The sequence below is a fragment of the Abramis brama genome (genome assembly GCF_963993115.1).
Source record: "Abramis brama genome assembly, chromosome: 8".
In the NCBI taxonomy this organism is placed as follows: domain Eukaryota; kingdom Metazoa; phylum Chordata; class Actinopteri; order Cypriniformes; family Leuciscidae; genus Abramis; species Abramis brama.
Genome location: NC_139970.1, coordinates 18,732,183 through 18,752,608, shown reverse-complemented (window position 1 = coordinate 18,752,608; position 20,426 = coordinate 18,732,183). Strand labels below are relative to the sequence as shown.

Below are 20,426 nucleotides of genomic sequence, written 5' to 3'. Positions count from 1 at the left end.
AAATTGTGAAAAATGAAACTTATAATGTTTTAAAATAATAGATGGATAAATGAAAAGTAGGACAAAATATCTGGACTCTTGCTTGTCAAATGTTTAGTGGATGTTCTTAGTTAATGTGATGAACTAAATCTGTGTGATGTTGAGAAGAATTGACTTTTTTCTTCCATTAGTGCTACCTTAACACCAACTGATTTTAACCCTATAAAGCCTACTGTATCATATTTGATGCGCACATTTCTAAGGCCTCTAAATTATCAGCATGATCAACACTTTGAAAAAAACAACAACAAACAAAAAAAACTGTTGTACACAATCTACTACATGCCTTCTTTCGTCTGATTGATAGTTTATGAATTTTAGCAAAAAAAGTATAGGTGTTTATATATTTTTACTTGGTTATCCATAATTTTTTTAGGGGAAAAAAATAATGTTAAAATGTGAGTATCGAATATGATACATCAGGCTTTTGAGGATTTTTTTTTTTTTTTTTTTCAGTCATCATTGTATTGAACTACCGAACTTTGGTCATAATTAGCATTATTAATTATTAAAGGGTAAAGACATTATTGAGAGATAAAGAGTGACAGCTGATATATCTATATCCATTTTATGTAAGTAGTCTGCTGTACTTTTATGAAGATCTCAGTATTATGTTTCCATCCAAAGTTGAAAATTTAACTTATGCTTAATATTGCATAAAACATTTGCGAATAAATCAGCGTTTCCATCCCATGTGTTCAAGAGAACAAAATCTTCACTTCCTGGGATATTGGCACAAAATATCTAATAAAAATGGAAGTTGCTGCAATAGGGGATGCTACTGTGGCTCTTTTTTCCTACATCAGACTTGTCTCAGAGCACGCAGATGAAACGCTGTCATGTTATCTTGTGTTCGGATTCTTGGTTTTTGGGAATGCAATCATGTGCGGCAGTCCTGGAAGGGAATTAAAACAAATCATTTTGATGACAGACTTCGGGTCAGACATTTCAAAATGACCAAACCAAGTTTTGAGATGCTGTGTAATGAAATTGGTCTGCTGGTTAATCCAATCACATCCTCTGTTGAGGCAAAGTCTTTTGTTGCGCATGGTGGGATTTATGCAGTAAATGTGTTTCCATCGTAGTTTGTCTTTTTATCGGATGGAAAATGTATCCGCCTCAATTGACCGCATAGTTTTTTTAAAAAAAAATTATGCAATATCCCATAATGTGCATAAAAATAGGTGGATGGAAACAGTTACTGATTTACATTGCAAGCTATCAGAATTTCATCCTACTTTTTGACCATATAAATATCATGTTTTTGCTCAGTTTGGGCTTCTGAATAAAACTTTTTTTTTCTCCCCTTCATTATGAGCTTCATACATCATATATGGTCCATAAAAGTGGTTCAAAAATCCAAATATGGTACTCAACGAAAAAACACACATGCAAACTTTTTTTAGATTTTGAAAAAAAAAAAGGTCATAAACTTCATATAAGGGTTCATATGGAAGCTTGTTTTCACAATTGCGAGTTTACATCTCGGTCAGAATTTCGAGATATAAAGTCCGAATTGCGTGATTTAAAGCCTCAATTACTTGCAAGTCTTGCAAGATATAAACTAAATTCTGACTTTTTTTCTCGCAATTACGACTTTTTATCATGCAGTTCGGACTTTATTACACACAATTGCAACTTTATATCTCGCAATTCTGACTTTTTTTCTCGCAATAGCGACTTTATATCACGCAATGCTGGCATCTTTTCTGTTATAAAGTCCAATTCTAAGGAAAAAAAGACTGACTTTTTTTCTCAGAATTGCAAGTTTATATCTCGCAAATAACTGTGACTTTATATAATGTAATTCTGACTTTATATCTCCCAATTGCGTGTTATTAAGTCAGAATTGCGAGATATAAACATGCAATTCTGAGAAAAAAGATTTTTTTTCAGTATACCAAACAGTACGAATATATCTTACAATTCTGACTTTATAACACGCAATTGCGACTTTATATCACGCAATTATGTAGTCACAAGTGTGAGAAAAAAGTCCGAATTGTGAGATAAAAAGTCGCAATTATCTTTTTTTTTTTTTTTTTCTGTGGCGGAAACAAGCTTCCATAGGTTCATGTCATAAACTGTTCTATTAAAGATGTTTCTTAATTATTTTAATGTGTCAGGCTTTACGTTAAGTAAATTAAAAAAAATTAGTTAGTGGTAAATAAAGTTGGATGGATGGTCTAAAGGTCTTACTTGTATTTGCCTCTGCAGCTCCTGAAGAAGAAGGGAGCGACGTCCTTCTTGCAGAGGCTGGAGCGCTGTGGTCCAGTCACTTTGGCAGTGCAGCTCAGGGTAAGTCCACAGTAGAACCACTTCCAGCTCCCAAACCTGACCTGATCCAACCCAGCCCATCCAGATGTTCATCGCACTCCATGGATTTAAATTCCTCTTTCCAACAGCATTGGATCTTATAATAAAGCCTGCAGATTCACAGCACAAAAAGTTGCCTTGCATCTAAACAGTATAGATCTGCCAGGGAGACATCTCAAAGGCCCATGTGTTTGTGGTTTGAACAACACTAGAAGTGTTCCAGTGTCGTGCCGGTCTCATAGGCCCAGTGTGGTTTGTGGCCTGCTGATGTTTTAGCGATTAGGGTGGGTGATTGTAGATGGAATTGGATTCTGTATGAATGAACAGCAGGCTCACTGTTACTGTGGGAGAGAAAAGCTCACTGATGTCTTCAACACACCATCACTGATCTCATATGTAGAGATGGAAACAGTCATTTTAATGTATCATAAAATTCAATACTTACAAATAATCCTATTTATATATAACAAACTTTTGAACAGTAGTGCATGTCCACTGTACTGTTAAGATTCAAGAAGCTTTACATGCTTCAAAAAACATTGGTCTTTAGATGGTATGTGTATGTATTTACAGTGAGGAAAATAAGTATTTGAACACCCTGCTATTTTGCAAGTTCTCCCACTTGGAAATCATGGAGGGGTGTGAAATTGTCATCGTAGGTGCATGTCCACTGTGAGAGACATAATCTAAAAAAAAAAATCCAGAAATCACAATGTATGATTTTTTAACTGTATACTATTTAACTATATATATATATATATATATATATATATATATATATATATATATATATATATATATATATATATATATATATATATATATATATATATATATATATATATATATATATATAATATAATATAATATATTTCCAAACATTCCTTTCGCAAATTTTGTACTCCACTGAGATTTTTAAAACCTTAAAACAAAAGACATAAGGAATAAGATATTAAAATACGGACATTCACAGAGAATCATGAACCTAATTTGATTCCTGTTCCTGATGTTTTCAACGTAAACTCACACACCTCTCCCTTTCTACCAATGCAAGTGTCCCTTTGTAACACACCTCCCTATTAAAATAGCGTCACATTCTTGCTCGCATTCAAACATGTTCTCGTTTTAATCATGACCTCATTCTCATGCCAATGGTATGCAGGTATGTGTTCATGCTCACACGCACTAAGACTACGTGACCTGATTTCATACCCTGTTTCTGCACCAGGAGATGTAAAGGGTAATGCAGGGGTTTATGTGAAGAGCACGCAGTGTTCCTGTGTAATCTGTCCCCTCTGTTCAGGGATGATTACATCATAAAGAACATTCGATGCACACCGTTCGCACAAACACATGCGGTATTTATCCACGCCTAAATAGCTCCCAGACAAGTGCAGTAGAAGCAGCATGAAATCCTTCAACAATAATAAATAACATCTAAGCTAATGTGTTTTTCATTAGCGTTCACCCTCACGGAAAGATGGAACAGTCGTAATTGGCAGCTTTTTTTAGTTTGTCTTTGAATGGCTTATTGTACAGTATGTTACGGCCTGCGGCGCCGTCTTTCCCGTCTTGTTTCTGTCGGCTGGCGTCAGTAGAAATGTCACGTGGCGATAGCAGGCTCATTGCCGACCGTGCTGACACAGCACAGGCTCATATGCCTATGACATCATCATTTAGATCCAGCTTTTTTGGGTTTGTACCTCGTAAGTAAAGTACAGCCACACAGAATCTTCATGTGCAAAGCTCAGCAGAAACTTCTGCAGATTTACACATTCTACACATCTATCACAGTTTATTAAATATTTTTTCACATTTTATTGCACTTTCCGCTACCAATATAACTAGTTTTTTTCAGCTCCATTAAAAGCCCAAAGTATATGTAACAGAGGCCAGCAAGTAAAGAGCTGTGCAGGTAAAACCTCACTCCCCTGGCCTCAAGAGGCGCACTAGCGACTGACGCTAAAGGCTGTGGTCTTTAGCATCCATGCTAGTGCGCTCACCTCCCATGCCGGAGACGTTAAGGAAATATTTCACCTGAAAATGAAAATTAACTCTCCCTCTTGTGGTTCCAAATGTGGCATTCCTGTAGCTCAAACAGTAGAGTTATGAGTTTGAACCACTAAATGTAAACTGCTAAAGTATATTTACCTTGAAGGGAATGTCGCTTTAGATAAAACCATCATTCAAATGCGTAAATTTGACTGATTCTGTGTACTGGCCGCTCTTTTCCATATACTGATTGTGAATAAAAAACTGGACTTTTAAGTTCCAAAGTGACAAAAAAGCAACACAACAAAATGTCTATACAACTTACACACTATATTTCAAGTCACCTGAAGTCGTGACTATATTTCAAGTCACCTGAAGTCGTGAGTCACATGCACAGCATTTATGGTTCAGTTAATTATTTAGTTTTATTCTTTTTTGTAATTTCAGAGCTTGATAGCTCCAGTCCCCATTACTTTTCATTATATGGAAAAGAGTGGCCTGTACATTTATCATTTATTCTCATTTTGTGTTTCACAAAAAAAAAAAAAAAAAAGTTATTTGGGCGAGTTAATGATGACAGAATTAATTTTTTTGACTGAAGTATTTCTTTAAATCCATTTTACAGGTTTTCTCCCAAAGTTAGTGCAGATAATGCAAAAAAAAAAAAAAAAGCAAACAAACAAAAAAAACCTGCTTTGGTTTGGGCCTCCTCGTAAGTGGTGACAGATGGTGAGAGGAGGATGCACCACGACTCATCTTGCTACAAAAATGGAAGCAAACAGAGTCATTGAGCCAAACTGATCTGTCTGAATGTAACGTCATGTAAACAACGGCTTCACCTGTGTTCTTCTCCTGCACTCTGTCTCGTTCCAGAACTCTCTGTGTGAGATTACCAGTAAGCTGCAAGCATGCACTCCCCACTTTGTCCAATGCGTCAGGCCCAACAACGGCGGAAAGCCTGATGTGTTTGACAGCTTCCACGTGTCCTCACAGCTCCAGTATGTGGGGGTTCTGGAGATGGTCCGCATGATCCGGTATGGATACCCGGTGCGACTGTCTTTCACCAGCTTCCTGAGCAGGTGAGATCCTCAACCCCTCAATTAGGCGCTGTTGTGAGTTGTAAGGTACTTTCCATGACTAGGGTACAAATAGGTGTCCCATTTAAAAGCACACATCCCATGTTCTTTGGACTTTCTATTCATCAAAGAATCCTGAAGAAAAAAATTAAATGAATGATTCACCGTTCCACAAAAATATTAAACAGCACAACTGCTTTCAACATTGATAATAATGTTTCTTGCGCAACAGATCAGTGAATCACAGTGATACAATGATTTCTGAAGGAACATGTGACACTGATGACTGGAGTAATGGAACATATTTTAAATTGTAATATTTCACAATATTACTGTATTTTGAATCAAATAAATGCATCATTGGTGAGCATGAGAAGCTTTGTTTAAAAATACTAAGAAATCTTGCTGACCCCAAACTTTTTAACAGTAGACTAAGCTGTTATCCACGGTAAAACTAGCATAGCATGAACAGTAGCTAGATTTAAATGTATCAAATATTTGTACTCCCGTTTAAATGGGTAATTTTGCCACCTTTCCACCTGAGTGGTCTTAAATTTCTGCTAGGGTTGGATATCGTTTGAATTTTGATTCCGATTCTGCTTATCGATTCCTAATTTCGATTTCAATAAGGTAAAAAAAAAAAAAAAAACTGGATATCTTTCACATTTATTCTAAGTCTTACTGCAAAACATTTCATTGTAGCTGAATACCATGATTAAAAATAGGGCTAAAGTACGGTGGCCGAGAGAGGTCAACACGCTGCGACTGAAGAAAACCTGCAAATTAAGAAAACATCTTCATCAGTTTCACAACACGTGTGTGCTCCAAATACTCACAACACATACAAATACAGAAATGCGCTGCAAATAGAACAGACCCAACGGAAATGTTTCCAGGGGACCCCAATAAGTGACGAACCCGGCTGGGACGTGCTTATAGCTCAAAGTCTACTTTATTTTAATTTTTTTTGCAAAACATACGGAGATGACATGTTTATGACATATAACTTTGTATAGCCTACAGTATGTTAAATGTCATCAGAATACAAATGAGAAAAGAAGAGTTAACAAGCTGAAAACAAAAAACAAACAAACAAAAAAGATAGAGAAAAAGAACATGAGGGTAAGATTTTAATCTATACATCAGTTACACAAATTTTGTCATGTTATGTTTAAATAAGTTTCATAAGAAATGTTAGGTAATGCAGGGTCCAAAAGATGAGACGGCAAGTTTTAAAGTTGAGACACTCACACACAGATATACAACGCATATTTTACATTTACATTTTTACATTTTATGCATTTGGTGAATAATGAGGAAGTGACGTTGTCTTTCGTTGCTCCCTTCACCAAGTGTGTTCCAAACGGCTATATAATGGCACACTAGTGCCCTGCTCACTCCAAAGTCTCCAATTCAAGGGCTCTGCAGCCCATAGGGACGCTCATGAGCAATAAGCATGTCCCAGCTGGGTTCGTCACTTATTGGGGTCCCCTGGAAACATTTCCGTTGTGTTCTGTTCTATTTGCAGCGCATTTCTGTGTTTGGTGGTGTTCGCTGGGGGCTCTCCTTGAGTCTGTTTTTAAATCAAGCAGTTCATATCCTGAGTATGATTCCCATGAGGATCATATATATATTACGTAGAGACTAACCGAGGTCAAGCTTTGTGGACATATTTATGTTTCTATACGCTCAGCAAAAGGTTTTTCAATCCATTTCTGCCGCCAGGTCAAATGAGGTAAAGCGGCATTCCACTGGAAATATATTGTAAGTGCACTTTATCAGACGCTGATATGAGTCTGCCTGACTCAAGCTGTCTGCACTATATGCTCTAGATGGACTTTCAGTTCAACTGAGGTGAAGTAGAAAGTACAGTATATACCGTGTCAAAGTCAACTTTGTCATTTTTAGCACATTGCATGGAAATTGTTAAAAACGAGAAACAGTTCCTTCAGGGAACAACTAACACATTCATGAAGACTAAGAAAAGATAACAGTAATGTAAACAATAGATATACAAAAAGATGGACAATAAATTATACAAATAAATAAAGCTCTATATATATATATATATATATATATATATATATATATATATATATATATATATATATATATATATATATATATATATATATATATATACATATATATATACATATATATACATATATACATACATATATACATACATATATACATACATATATACATACATACATACATACATATATATATATATATATATATATATATATATATATATATATACATACATACATACATACATACATACATACATACATACATACATACATACATAAATATATATATGTAGCAGCATTGAGGTACGAGTCTATTTAAATAAAAAAATATATATAATAATAAATAGATATTATAATGGGGGTATATGGTCACAATCTTTTGGCGGGTTGTGTGTGTGTGTGTGTAGGTGCAGAGAGCAATGTTTAGGGTGTGACACTGTTTTCACACCATGATTAATGGCCATAGGCCTCAGTGGGAATGTGTGTGCTTTTTTTTTTTGAGTAGCCATTTTTCTGATGGGGTGTTAATGGGGCAGTTTTGGAGAGGATGAAGTGCGCTCGGATGGGTCACCCTGATCTCAGCTAAACTTCACGTGACTGGAAGAGAGAGAAATGGGATAAAGCATCAAGGAGAAAGATTGTAAATTGGATTGAAAAAGGGGGCAGGATGTAATTTCAAGAAATCTTCCCCATGCTTTTCAGAATGTAAAAAGATAAAAGATAAAAGCGCAAGTGAAAATGAAAGAGAAGCAGGCTGTTCCCTTTGACAGGCAAGGGTTCAGCGTGACTCTTGAGTTCACCTTACTCTGGAACACAGTGCCTCATCTTCATGTCATACTGACACTTTTAGAATAGGCTGTTTCTGCTCTTTGCACAAACCAGGATTTAGTTCAGCGCTGGAGAGGCTCATAAAGTTCCCGTTTCATTCCTATATCACCCCCTTTTAAACGTAACTTTTGTCTGAAGTTCACAGAGAGGTCATTAGAGTTGTATGTATTTCCTATTAAAACAGGAAATCAGGACCAAGACATTTTTGTTTTTTGTTTAGTTTTTTTACATCACAGCCATGGACATGATTTGCAGCTTGCTAATGCTAGTCAGACTGGCAAGTGTTATTTGGGGGAGGGGAATTATTATTCCAGAGTCTAATTTGTATAGTGCATGATGCATTATCAATATTTTTGCTCAATTTTCCTTGAAGAAAAGGCTGTACATTTGAAATGCGGAATTATGACTGCAACTCTGTTCACAGTAAATGAACTCTACATGAACTCATCTCTGCATGTGCTGAATTTGAGTTGCTTATAACGTGCATTTGGGAATTCAACACATGCCAACTATCTTTCAAAACTTGTAATAAGAAATGCTTATAAACCGGCTGTCAAAATAAAAGCTCGGCTTATTAAAATAGCCTAGACAAATACACAATTTGTTAAAAAAATAAAAATAAAATTGTATTTTTAAATTTTTTTGGTGGAGGGTAGGGTGGGGGTTGTGCGTGATGATGGGGGGTGCCAACACTTATCTTGCATAACCCTCAGCAAATGCGCAGTTGCGCCCCTGGAATCAATGGGACATTTTCAGAGTTATTTACCTCTAAAGTAATCAAGACTTGAGGGTGAACAGTTTTTTTCCCAAACTTTGTTTACGTGATCATTTTGTCATGGCCGTGTTGATTGGTTGCTAGCAAAGCATTTTATGTTGTCAGAAATTTATTTAGAATTTAGAAAGACAAATCAATGTATAATGATGCTTTTGTCTTCGCATAATTTTTAGTCAGTGCTGTCAATGTTAAAAAATATATATATATGTATAACGCTCTTATTCATGCAAATGCTTTTAAACCAATCAAGCGCGACAAGACGCAAGAGAACTCGCTGTCTTTGAACGTCCTGTTTATGTGACACACACAAACACACAACACACAGAAAGATGCGCGCCAGTATCCTACACACAGACAGTGCGCTAGAATCGAGTTCTCTTTCACAATTATGCCAAACTGTCCGTTTTGTCAAGTATCTTCATAAGAGCAGTCTTAAATGAGTTAAAATTTTAAATGAACGTAGAGTTGTGTGAAAATGAGAAGCGTGTGAGATTTGCATCATGTGCGTCAGCGGCAGCAGCCACTAATACTGTCTGTCATTAATGTTAATCAAAGAACAAAGCGAACAGAGAAAATTACTCTCTGTTCTTGACTAAAGAACTTTTGTAGCTTTAATAAGGATTACTCTATATTTAATTATAAATTATGCAGTGCAGACTGTTTTGATTACTTGATTCAATTTCTGTATATTTCACAGGGCACAGGTAAATATGACATTTATTATGGGTTTATGTGAGGATTGTTTTAAGTTCACTTAAATTAAAGGTTATATATTGTTTAAGCCTAATAAATGTTAAAACAGCTTATAGCTTTCAATTACACTGTAATGTTGAATGGCTATAATTGTTATATATATATATATATATATATATATATATATATATATATATATATATATATATATATATATATATATATATAGTGTCTAATTTTCCAATCTCCTTCCCTGTTTTTTTTTTTTTTTTTTTTTTTTTTTTGAGCAGTGTGCTTTGATTAGATCACACGCTGCTCTTTCTCTCTCGCTCTGTAAAGGATAAAAGGATTACGGTAACATTCCAGTGTGATAATGATTCGGGACGCTGCTGGTCACATGACACTGTAAGTTTCCACTACCCAGCTGTAAACATCGTGAATCTTTCAGAGAGAGAGAGAGAGAGAGAAAGAGATAGAGATATAAGGTCTACGGACACTTTATCCTCACAGAACATTTTAGCTCCTAGACAGCAGCTCGTGTTGACTCTGGATTAAATGACCCAGACATTTGTGACATTGCTTGTTTAGACTGGGGAAAAATAGCTCAGATTCTCCTGTGATAATGAATATTGTTTTGACTACATGAAATGAAGTTCATAGCCTCCTGATAAGTGTAACATTGGTGTTATTGAGAGCAGTTTCCCTTTTAGAAAACGTAGATATGAGACAGATCAACTGTGTGATAGTCTTAGATAGATATTCTTCAAGCGAAATCAAAGAACGAACAGACGTCATTTCGTCATTTTGTCATTTCAAACAAAATCTGGCCAAAACAAAGTTTGTTTGGAGTTCGTTTCAGATCAAACTTTCTGGAAAATGTTGGTAAACACCTTTAAACTACCATATTTCTGCAGGAATTACATAATAGGTTGGTGTGGCTCTTAGGCTCCGCCTTCTTTGACATGGAAAACTTATCCAGTTCATTTCTTCTGTTCAGTTCATCGAGGTCACTGGAGAGCTGCTTTATAGTAGAAACTTAATTTGTAATTGTAATTGAAAGAGACATGACACTTTTTATGCTTAATACTGTAAAGCTGCTTGCTTTAAAGTAATGCATTGTATAAAATGGAATATAAATAAACACGACTTGACTTGATTGGAGTGTGGAATTTGTGGTGCAAACATATCCACATCGCTATGATCAGATGCTTATGGCGTTATTTTCCTGTCAAATGTCGAGAGCGCATTATTGTAGCGCGAAAGTACATTAATATAATGCGCGAGCGCAAATCTCTCTGCTCGCGCGCTCTCAGATACACGCTGCTCTTGTAAGAATTTTCTCTGGGCTCGCTCAGAGAATATGCCTGCACTTAAAACGTGTTCAGTGCAATCGCGAATCTCTCCTCTTCGCTTAAAGTAAGCGTGTATGTGCTTAGACTGTGTCCCGTGCGTTCGCGCATGCCTAAGTACTCTTCTCTTCTCTTCGATTTCTTTTTTTCTTTTTTATTAATGCCAAGGTATCAAAAATATAACTTACATAGCAAAAATTTACAAATTACATACAACGGAATAAAGAAAGCAAAGCAGCATATATATACATATAGCCTGTACATATGCTCATATAAAATAAAATAAATAAAAAAACAGAACAGAAAGCTGTAATGAAATAAATAAAAAAGTTGAAACAAGTTTATTGTCTTGAGAGCTTTAAGATTCTTAGATAACGAAATGCTTTGGATGTATTGCTGGACCTCTCTTCTAAAAACAATGAATAAGGGATTCTGCTGAGTGAATTTACTACGGTGAATGTGAAATTTTGCAAGGAACAATAATAGATTAATAATAAAATACTCATTAAATTTAGCCTTTTGTATATTAAAGGAGAACTCCGGTCAATTTTAACATTGAGCTCATTTTTGAGTGCTGTCAGTACAGAGAACAACGACAAAAATCGGTGTTGCCTACACAGTGTTATCCTCTTTTTAAAATTTTCACCCTGTTGACTTCAATGGGGCAAGTTTTAAACCTGCTTTTAGCCTCTTAACATCCTTGATGTGTCATTACAAGTGCACAGCCAAAGTGAGTGATTCCTTCAGAGTGAACACGGTGAATCTGACTGCAGTAGATGTGAAAGATATGAATAAAAATGAAGTTAATTCGGCCAGCGCACATACCTGTATTTATTTCCTGTGCGAGTGCAAATCTCGAAGTCCATAGTAGTCGATTGTCGAGTTCACGCGCGTGATCATAGGTAACTAAGCAACAGTGGAGAACTCGACAATCGACTAGTGTGGACTTCGAGATTTGCACTCGCGCATTATATTAATGTACTTTCGCGCTACAATAATGCGCTCTGGACATTTGACAGGAAAATAACACCATAGATGCTTTCTTAACTGCTGTAGGAAAGCGCACAACCCCAATCTACATATTCATCTAAATGCTGCTCTTGGCAGTGTGGGTGGCTAAGGGATGTTTGCTGTATCCACATCTTTAACAATCTCAAAATTATTAGTATTTGAATAGAACAGGAAGTGGGCGGGGCTTTAACTGGAAGTTACGTAAAATGATGTAACATTTTTAAATAATTACGTAAAATTACTTGAGAAGCCCGTCTTAATTGTAATTATGTTCCCTTCATAGTTATCATTTAACAAATATGCCTGGTATAACATAATTGTTTTTTTTTTGTTTTTTTTTATTATAATTATAACATTTCTTTAAAGGGGTTACGAACTGAATTATTAAACATTTTTATAATTCAATTATAATATTTGTATGATTTTTATATCAAAAATTGTCATAATTTAGAAATAAAAGGCATTTTTCCTACCCTGATTTTAGCCCCTGATTTGGCTAACAGCTTTGCATATGAAATACCAAAGTATTACATGTGGAACTCTCGAGAAATCTTTTAGAACGTTTTACTATTACAACTATCGAGGTTAACTAATCATGAATTGTGTTGATCATAGCATTATATTTAGATCTCTAGCATTATGTTTAGACCTAGACATTATGACATTATGGCATGACATGTTGCAGTGATGAGCATTGTAGCCGATCAGAGACATGTTGAGCACATGAATGCAGTGATCTCGTCATTGCAACGATTTCTGCACTCACGCGAATGCTTTCATCATAACTAACAGTGCAAACACAACGTCAATCAGAGATTTGTTGATTCTAACGGGAGTTTTGGCGAGAGGCACTGATAAACTTGCGTGTTTGGCATGCTAACAAGGACGCTAAAGACCGCAGCTGTTAACGCTCTTGAGGCCAAGGAAGTGAGGTTTACATGCACAGCTCTTACTGGCCGTTGTCTCTAACAAGAACGCTAAAGACTAGCTGGGACAATACATTGATTCATCGCGATTTGTGGATTGATTCTGAGATTTTCGGTATGCATCTCGATTCTCTCTCCAAACGATTCTGAGCTTAGTTTTTAACAGCAGATGGCGCTCTAGGCTAGTTTTTAACTGCACGCTCAAATGCTCACGGCGAAGAGCGCGTAAGTGGTTAAATGTACTTGCACCTCAGAATGCTTTTATGACGCGTGCAATTAATGTGCACTGCGAACACCCTTGCAAAGACAGAAAAACATATCAGGTATCATATCAAGGTTTAAAACATTTAAATAGACATATCAAGCAATAGAAAATGTGTATGTTTCAGTATGTTAGTTGATATTACTTTTGACAAAGCTCTGCTTTCTGAGAGATGTGCAGAGATGGCAATGGCAACGATCTGATTTGCAATCGTGCTGTTCATTCATTCGTGTTTCATACTGTGCAAGGTTTAAATCATTTAAATATACTAGTAGAATGTGTATGATGTAGTAGTATTGTCAAAAGTACCGACTTCGGTACCAAGTCGGTACTGAAATGTAAAAAATGTGACGATACCAGCATTTTGAGCACTATTGAACGGATTCTTAAACGCCTCTGATTGGCCATTGTGTTCACGCGCTCAACATACATGTCTTTGATTGGCTACAATGGTTAACTCCTCAAAAACATGCTGACGCCTGCTTTCAAACGCTCTGTAGTCATGCGTGTCAGCTGCTCATTTGCATAAAGTAAAACTTTTCTCAGCTGTCACCGCAAATGGTCTTTGCGAGACATATGCTTTGCATCATTTCAGTTAATCTGTGGCGTCTGTTCTCGCATTCCCATGCTGTTTTTCTGCGAACGCCTGGATGACGTGGTGCCATGTGCACTGTTTGTTTTTGTTAGAGTGCGTACGTGTGTGTGTTAGCATCACAATAAGGCTGAATTGAGCCAGACGGGGTGAGTGGCAGCTAATGGGATGCAGGCAGACGAAGGCCAGACGATTGTGATGGAAATTTTGTTTTTTTTCGAGTGAGAGGTTGTCTGATACAGAGGTCACTTTTCATGGCTTTTCGTGGGGAAGCTCTGTGTCAGCATTGTGTGTGCTTTGACATTCAAGCTGTTTGCGTGCGTGCGTGTGTGTGTGCGCAAATTCGCTCGTGTATATCTATATCAAAATATGTGTAATGCATGTCCTAAAACAGATCTGATTGTTTATCTTACTCTACTAGGATTTATTCATGACCCAGTCGCATTATGTTCGTAAAAATGTCAGCATTATTGATATTCAAACCTCCGTTTATGACCAGTAAGAGTCTGATGTTGTCTTTTGATTCACTGCCTCAAAAACAAGGACAGATGTGAAGGCATCAGAGGAACCAGACAAACAGACATTGATGATAGATTATATCATCATATATATATATAATAGAAATAGATTCATATAGAAATATATAGAAATAGATTCAAAATGTTAATGTGAGAACAAATACTGTAAAAATCTACTTAAAAATAATCAAAGCATGATTTACAGACTGTGTTCTAATGCAGAACATTTAAAAGAACATTTATGTGAAATATAAATCTTTTGTAACATTATAATTGCCTTTACTGTCACTTTTGATCAGTTGAATGTCCTTGCAGCATAAAAATATTAATTTCTTTAAAAAAAATTGTATAGTGACCCCAAACATTTGAATATGTATTGTATATGCGCCAAAAATAACAAAACATCATTTAAACAAATCATTTACACAAAAGAATATATTTTTAAAGAATGTTGGTAACCAGACAGTTGACGGTAGCCATTGACTTCCATATAGGAAAAAATATATACTATGGAAGTCAATGGCTACCGTCAACTGTCTGGTTACCAACATTCTTTAAAAATATCATATTTTGTGTTCAACAGAAGAAAGAAACTCTTGAGGGTGAGTAAATGATGACAAAATTTTCATTTTTTTTGTGACTATCCCTTTATTATAATTTTCCTAAGGCATGTTAAAAGGTAAAAAAAATTTGGAGAAGCTATTAAAACTTATTCTTATGTTGTACAAAGAATAAGTTTGAAATTATTCTAAAAACTCTATATTATGTGGATTAATATTTTGTGAAAATCTGACATATTTCCCAGCTCTATCAGGCATTCACTTATCATTCTGTTTGCACTGCCCTCGGCAAACAGCGGACAAATCACAAACAATTTTCCACTTTATCGTGCCATGTGCCAGCCTTTGTCCAAGTGCACATGTGTGCTGGTTTTCTGTCGACTTGTGGGTAAATAAAGAAGTGAAGCCTTGATAAATGCGGCTTTGTGTTTGCTTATGATGTGGAGTCATGTGTACCCTCCATCCAGCACATCTCTTCCAAGGACGCCTTGACTTCCCGAGGCCAAAAAAGTGACTGCGAGTCACAAAGAGCCCATTCACCACCTCCATCAAGCCATTCATGAGCGTGTGTAAGGGGGAAAGGGAAAGTTATTATATTTTTCAATGGATGAATGTTTTGCACATGTGTGACGTGCGGTCAAGTTCTTGGATGATTTGACTCTTTGTATATGTTTTTCTTCTTCTCTGTCGTCATGCTAGCTACCCTCTCTCTTGGTCTTTATGAATGATTTGTGGTGTGCAGCCTGATGTGTGTGATAGTCTCTGGCCCAGCACTAATGAATATGACAGGCTTATTTATCACGGTTTAGCTCAGGCCTCAGGACAAACTGCTCTTCCACCTTTAAACGCAATGCAGCATCCTCACTGTATTACACAGCACAACACACACAGACTCACAAATGCATGGACCAGAGTCAGAGTAGGCACCAGGTTTAATTTGATGCGGATGAAAAGGAGACAGTAAGGGATGGAAGTATTTATTGGACTGTCCTTAAAGGGATAGTTCACCTAAAAATAAACATTCTGTCATAATTTAATTATCCTCATGTCTTTTCAAACCTGTATGATTTTCTTTATTTTTAGGAACACAAAAGATATTTTGAAGAATGTCCATTTAAAACAGAGTCAATGGGGCCCAACATGTTCATTGTTCATTGAATGGACAAAATAGTTATCCATTGCCCAATAATATCTTATGTTGTGTTTTAAAGAAAGAAAGAAATGCAAACAGGTTGTCTATCCTTTTAAACATCTATATAAATATTTTGTTGTTGTTGTTTTTGGAAAAAAAGACTCTTATGCTCACCAAGGCTGCATTTATTTGATCAAAAATACATTAAAATTGTGAAATATTATTACAATAATTTTTTTTTTTTTTTTTTTAATGTATCTTATTCCTGTGTTCAAAACTGAATTTTCAGCATCATTACTCCAGTCTTCAGTGTCACATGATCCTTCAGAAATCATTCTATGTTGATTTGCTGCTCAGGAAACATTTTATTATTTTTATTATCAAGATTAAAGCCAGTTGTGCTGCTTAATGTTTTTGTATAAACTGTTATACTCTTTTTCATGATTCTTTAATTAAAAGAAAGTTAGAATATAAATATTTAGTAACATTATAAATGTCTTTACTGTCGCTATTTCCATCCTTTCAATCCATCCTTGCTAAATGAAATTAGCAATTTAAATGTTTTTTTTTTTTTTTTCAACAACTAAATTAATAAATAAAAAATAAAATAAAAAAACTGCCCCCAAACTTTTAAACGATACATGCCCAAGACCTCTGTTAAAGATTGCTTCATCTGGAAAGCATATTTTGTGTACAAACATATGATAAACGTTTTTAAAAAAAAAACAGTTTTACAGATTGTAAATCATAAACATCTTCGTTTTGTTAAATGTGTATTTAACAGGAAACTTTTTAGAGATGTATTGCAGATGAGCAAATGGCTTGGAAATACATTTAATGACAACGCACACAACAAATAGACATCTATGTGATGTACGTGTGCTATCAGGAAGTAGATGAGAAAAACATATTAATACAATATAGACATTTTGGCATATATCACTGTTTTTGCTACGGACATGAATTCACCACCTCTTTTGTAATTATTTAAATGCACAAAATTATTTATTTCTATATACACATACTGTACACCGCAATGCATACATCAGATATAATTTTGCAGTTTGCATGAGTAAAATGTGTCTTCTCAATCTGAAAAGATCTTCATGAGATGAACCACCAATTGGCTCTGCTTTCTCATCTCTTCTGGTTTATTTGTTCTACGAAAACACTTGTGCGATTATTTATTTACTTTCACCCAGTTAAAGGCTTAATGGATAACAGCTGGGAACAGGAAAACCTGCAATACTGCACTAATTGTTATTTTTGTTCTTTCTAGTACGCTCAGCTCCAGTGCTTTGAGAGGTGTAGCAGTTTGATTTATGCATGCTCATACACAAACACGCTTTTTTCCTGACAGCAGTTCTTATCGCCATAATGACGCTCAGAATAAGAGATAATGGTCAGTTGTCATTGTTTGCCGTTTTATTGTGGCTATTTACTGAAAATGAGGTAGATCTCCCCCATCTCATAACCCCAATTCGTAGCTTAACTACCAGGCAGTTCGACCCTGTTGAGTTCATATGACTCAATCCCCAAAGGCCCAACAAACTGTGAGGGCATCGACAATTTTCATATTCATATACAAGAGGTCTTTGGCTTCCCCAGGCTCCCTTCATGGTTGATGACTCCTGTGGGATGCCGTAGGTCTTGGTCATACGGAGGAAGGGTTAGGGGAAGTTCAGAAGCACCAGGCTGCTGTAAATCACATTGAAAGCGAGACGCTGAGTTAATTTGGCTTGAGGCTTAAAGCAAGTGTTTTACTGAGCCCATTGAGAAGCCCACCCTCGTCCCACAATACACTGCATCCCTGTCTTCTCCCACCCTCCCATCTGTTCACCATGTGCCACCTGACCAAAGTATGAACTGGGCTCAATGAAAACGGAGGGTTTTTTTTTTTTTTTTTTTTTTTTTTTTTTTAGTTTTGAAAGTAAGACTGCCAGTTTTTGCTCTCGTGCCAATATCTCTTACATCACCAATCAAGCATAACACAATAATGACCCATAAAGCAGCTATATGCCAGAAAGTATTCACCACGTTAAACAGCGTTAATAGGCTATTAGCAAGCAGAATGAAAGATCAAATTTGTGAAATATTTTTGGAAAGACGTATTAAAATACAGAATGTTTTGCAAACATGATTGATGAACGCGAGTTTGAGGCAACTAAAGATTTGTTGTGAAACTATGTCTAGAGAAATGCGTAAAGAATTCCCTTCACCTATGAGAAATGGTGTTTAGTAGGGCTGTCATGAGTATTTACAGAAATTTTGTTATCCGTTAAATTTGGAGTTCAGTGTCTCACTTCCGTCTGTCATCTCCAACATGATTTTGTGCGGCAGAAGTTTTTTTTCTCGTTTAATTTCTCATTTTTTTATCACCTAGACTAAAAAAAAAAAAAAAAAAAAAAAGATGGATGATTCATCTCCACTTCCTGCCACCGTAGAAAAATGAAGAATGATCAGAAACGGTCATTGCCGATTACGTCATTGAGGAGGAGCTGGGGTATCAAAGGTCCCGCCCACACTCCCTTTCCCGCAGATTCATTCGCAAACACAGCTGTCAATCATGACATTACGCCCCATTTTATTGCGTCAAATAACTAAATAGAACCAAACTTGAACACTTGAACATATGTCAGTGTGAACAGAACTACAAGTGAAAATGACTCGTTAATCACCACAGTCTGCAGGACTTGCCGATCAACAGTGAGCGCAAAAGGATTGCCCCACAAAACTGTTTTCCTAAAACGGGAAATGATACATTAACCAGTTATCTGCTGATACCCTTTATGTGTTTTGTTATATTTACATCCCTTGGGACTTTTAGTCCAAAAGTGTGCTCATTCAGATAAAAACGTATGGATTTATTGTATGTTTACTTCAAATATCTTTAGAGTAGCCTACTAATTTATTTATTTATTTATTTATTTTACCCAAAATAGGATGATTTGAGCATTATGGAGCACTAAATTCTCACATGTAAGTCCACAAGTGAGACTAATGAAGAATACAGTAGGTTCCAAGAAATCCCTAATATGGACAAAGACATCCAGCACAGATAGAGATGAATTAAGAAAAATAGAGAAGAATTAACACCATTGCAACAGTTTTATGGTTTATCTGTGTTCTTCAAGCCATCTCAGGCATTTTCATAAGGATGATGTGTATTTATAATGCAATGCCAATCGACATAGCCTTTATCACTGTATAGAATACTATAAAATAATATCATTTCTTTTTAATTTCTATTTGACTGAAAGCATGATTTATTTATTTTTTTTTTTCAAGATTTATATACTGTAGATATCACGATATATCGTTATCATGAATTCTTTTGGCCATGATAAAAGTGTAGTGAAAAATCGTGTCAGCCCTAATACTAATGCATCACCCTTTCACTTGTACTGCAATTGCACAAACGTTTAATATATATATTGTCCAGAAGTTCATAATATAAAACATGACAGGTAACACTTTATTTTAATGTCGTTGTTACATACATGTATTTAATATAGTAATAACAGTCAATTATGCACAAGTACTTTCGACTGACACTAAACCTAAAAACATATAATAAGTGCATGTTGTTAATTAGTATTAGTCAGTACATATTTGTGAAATTACAATGTAAAACGTAACATTAAAATAAAATTTGACCAAATTACAATTACATTGAAAATTTACAATGAAGCGTAAACTCAAGCATGGAAATGAAGGCCTTCATTATTAATTATTAATAATCTGTAAATGTACATTCATGTTCTGAACCCAAGATTAAAACATTATTAGCATGCATCATGAATGCTCTAGTTCTTCCTTTGTGAATTCCTTCAGTATCATTGATTATTAAACACCATTCCCTTCCACCAGATGTTCATAATGCATAATCCAAATGCACCAACACACACACACAGTCACGTGTTTGAGGGGTGTGTCTACAGCTTACCCCCGCGCACCACAGATGCTTGATCCCTCTACTCCAAAACAATGCAGCAAAGCTCTCCAAGTTTGACCTTTCTCTGTGAATGGTTGCCTTGCCAACAGCCTCTGCCGCAGATGCTGAGAGGTCATCCAGACTCTGAAACCCTTTGACCCTCAAATTGCATCTCTTGTTGGGTTCTCCCACCAACGAAAGAAAATTGATTGAGGATTGAGCATTGCCTTTTATAGCTTAAACTCAGTAACCTTAGATGGTTATTGCATTTGAAATAGCCCTATTAAACAGGTTAACAAGAAATACTGATGGTCCATGCAGACGATATTCCAGTACAGTCATTAGTGACCATCCTGCAATAACACAGCAGTAATAGGTACA

The 20,426-nt window shown here is 35.8% G+C and overlaps 1 protein-coding gene across 4 annotated transcripts in view; it reads left to right on the top strand.

Moving 5' to 3' along the window:
* myo16 (myosin XVI) overlaps positions 1–20,426 on the top strand; it is a 221,366-nt gene that overhangs the window by 170,671 nt on the left and 30,269 nt on the right. For all 4 annotated transcript variants that reach the window (XM_084122649.1, XM_084122646.1, XM_084122648.1 and 1 more), the window contains exons 26-27: positions 2,257–2,337; positions 5,221–5,426. In XM_084122649.1, the coding sequence (XP_083978775.1) occupies positions 2,257–2,337; positions 5,221–5,426 (287 nt within the window). The remainder of the gene's footprint in view (positions 1–2,256; positions 2,338–5,220; positions 5,427–20,426) is intronic.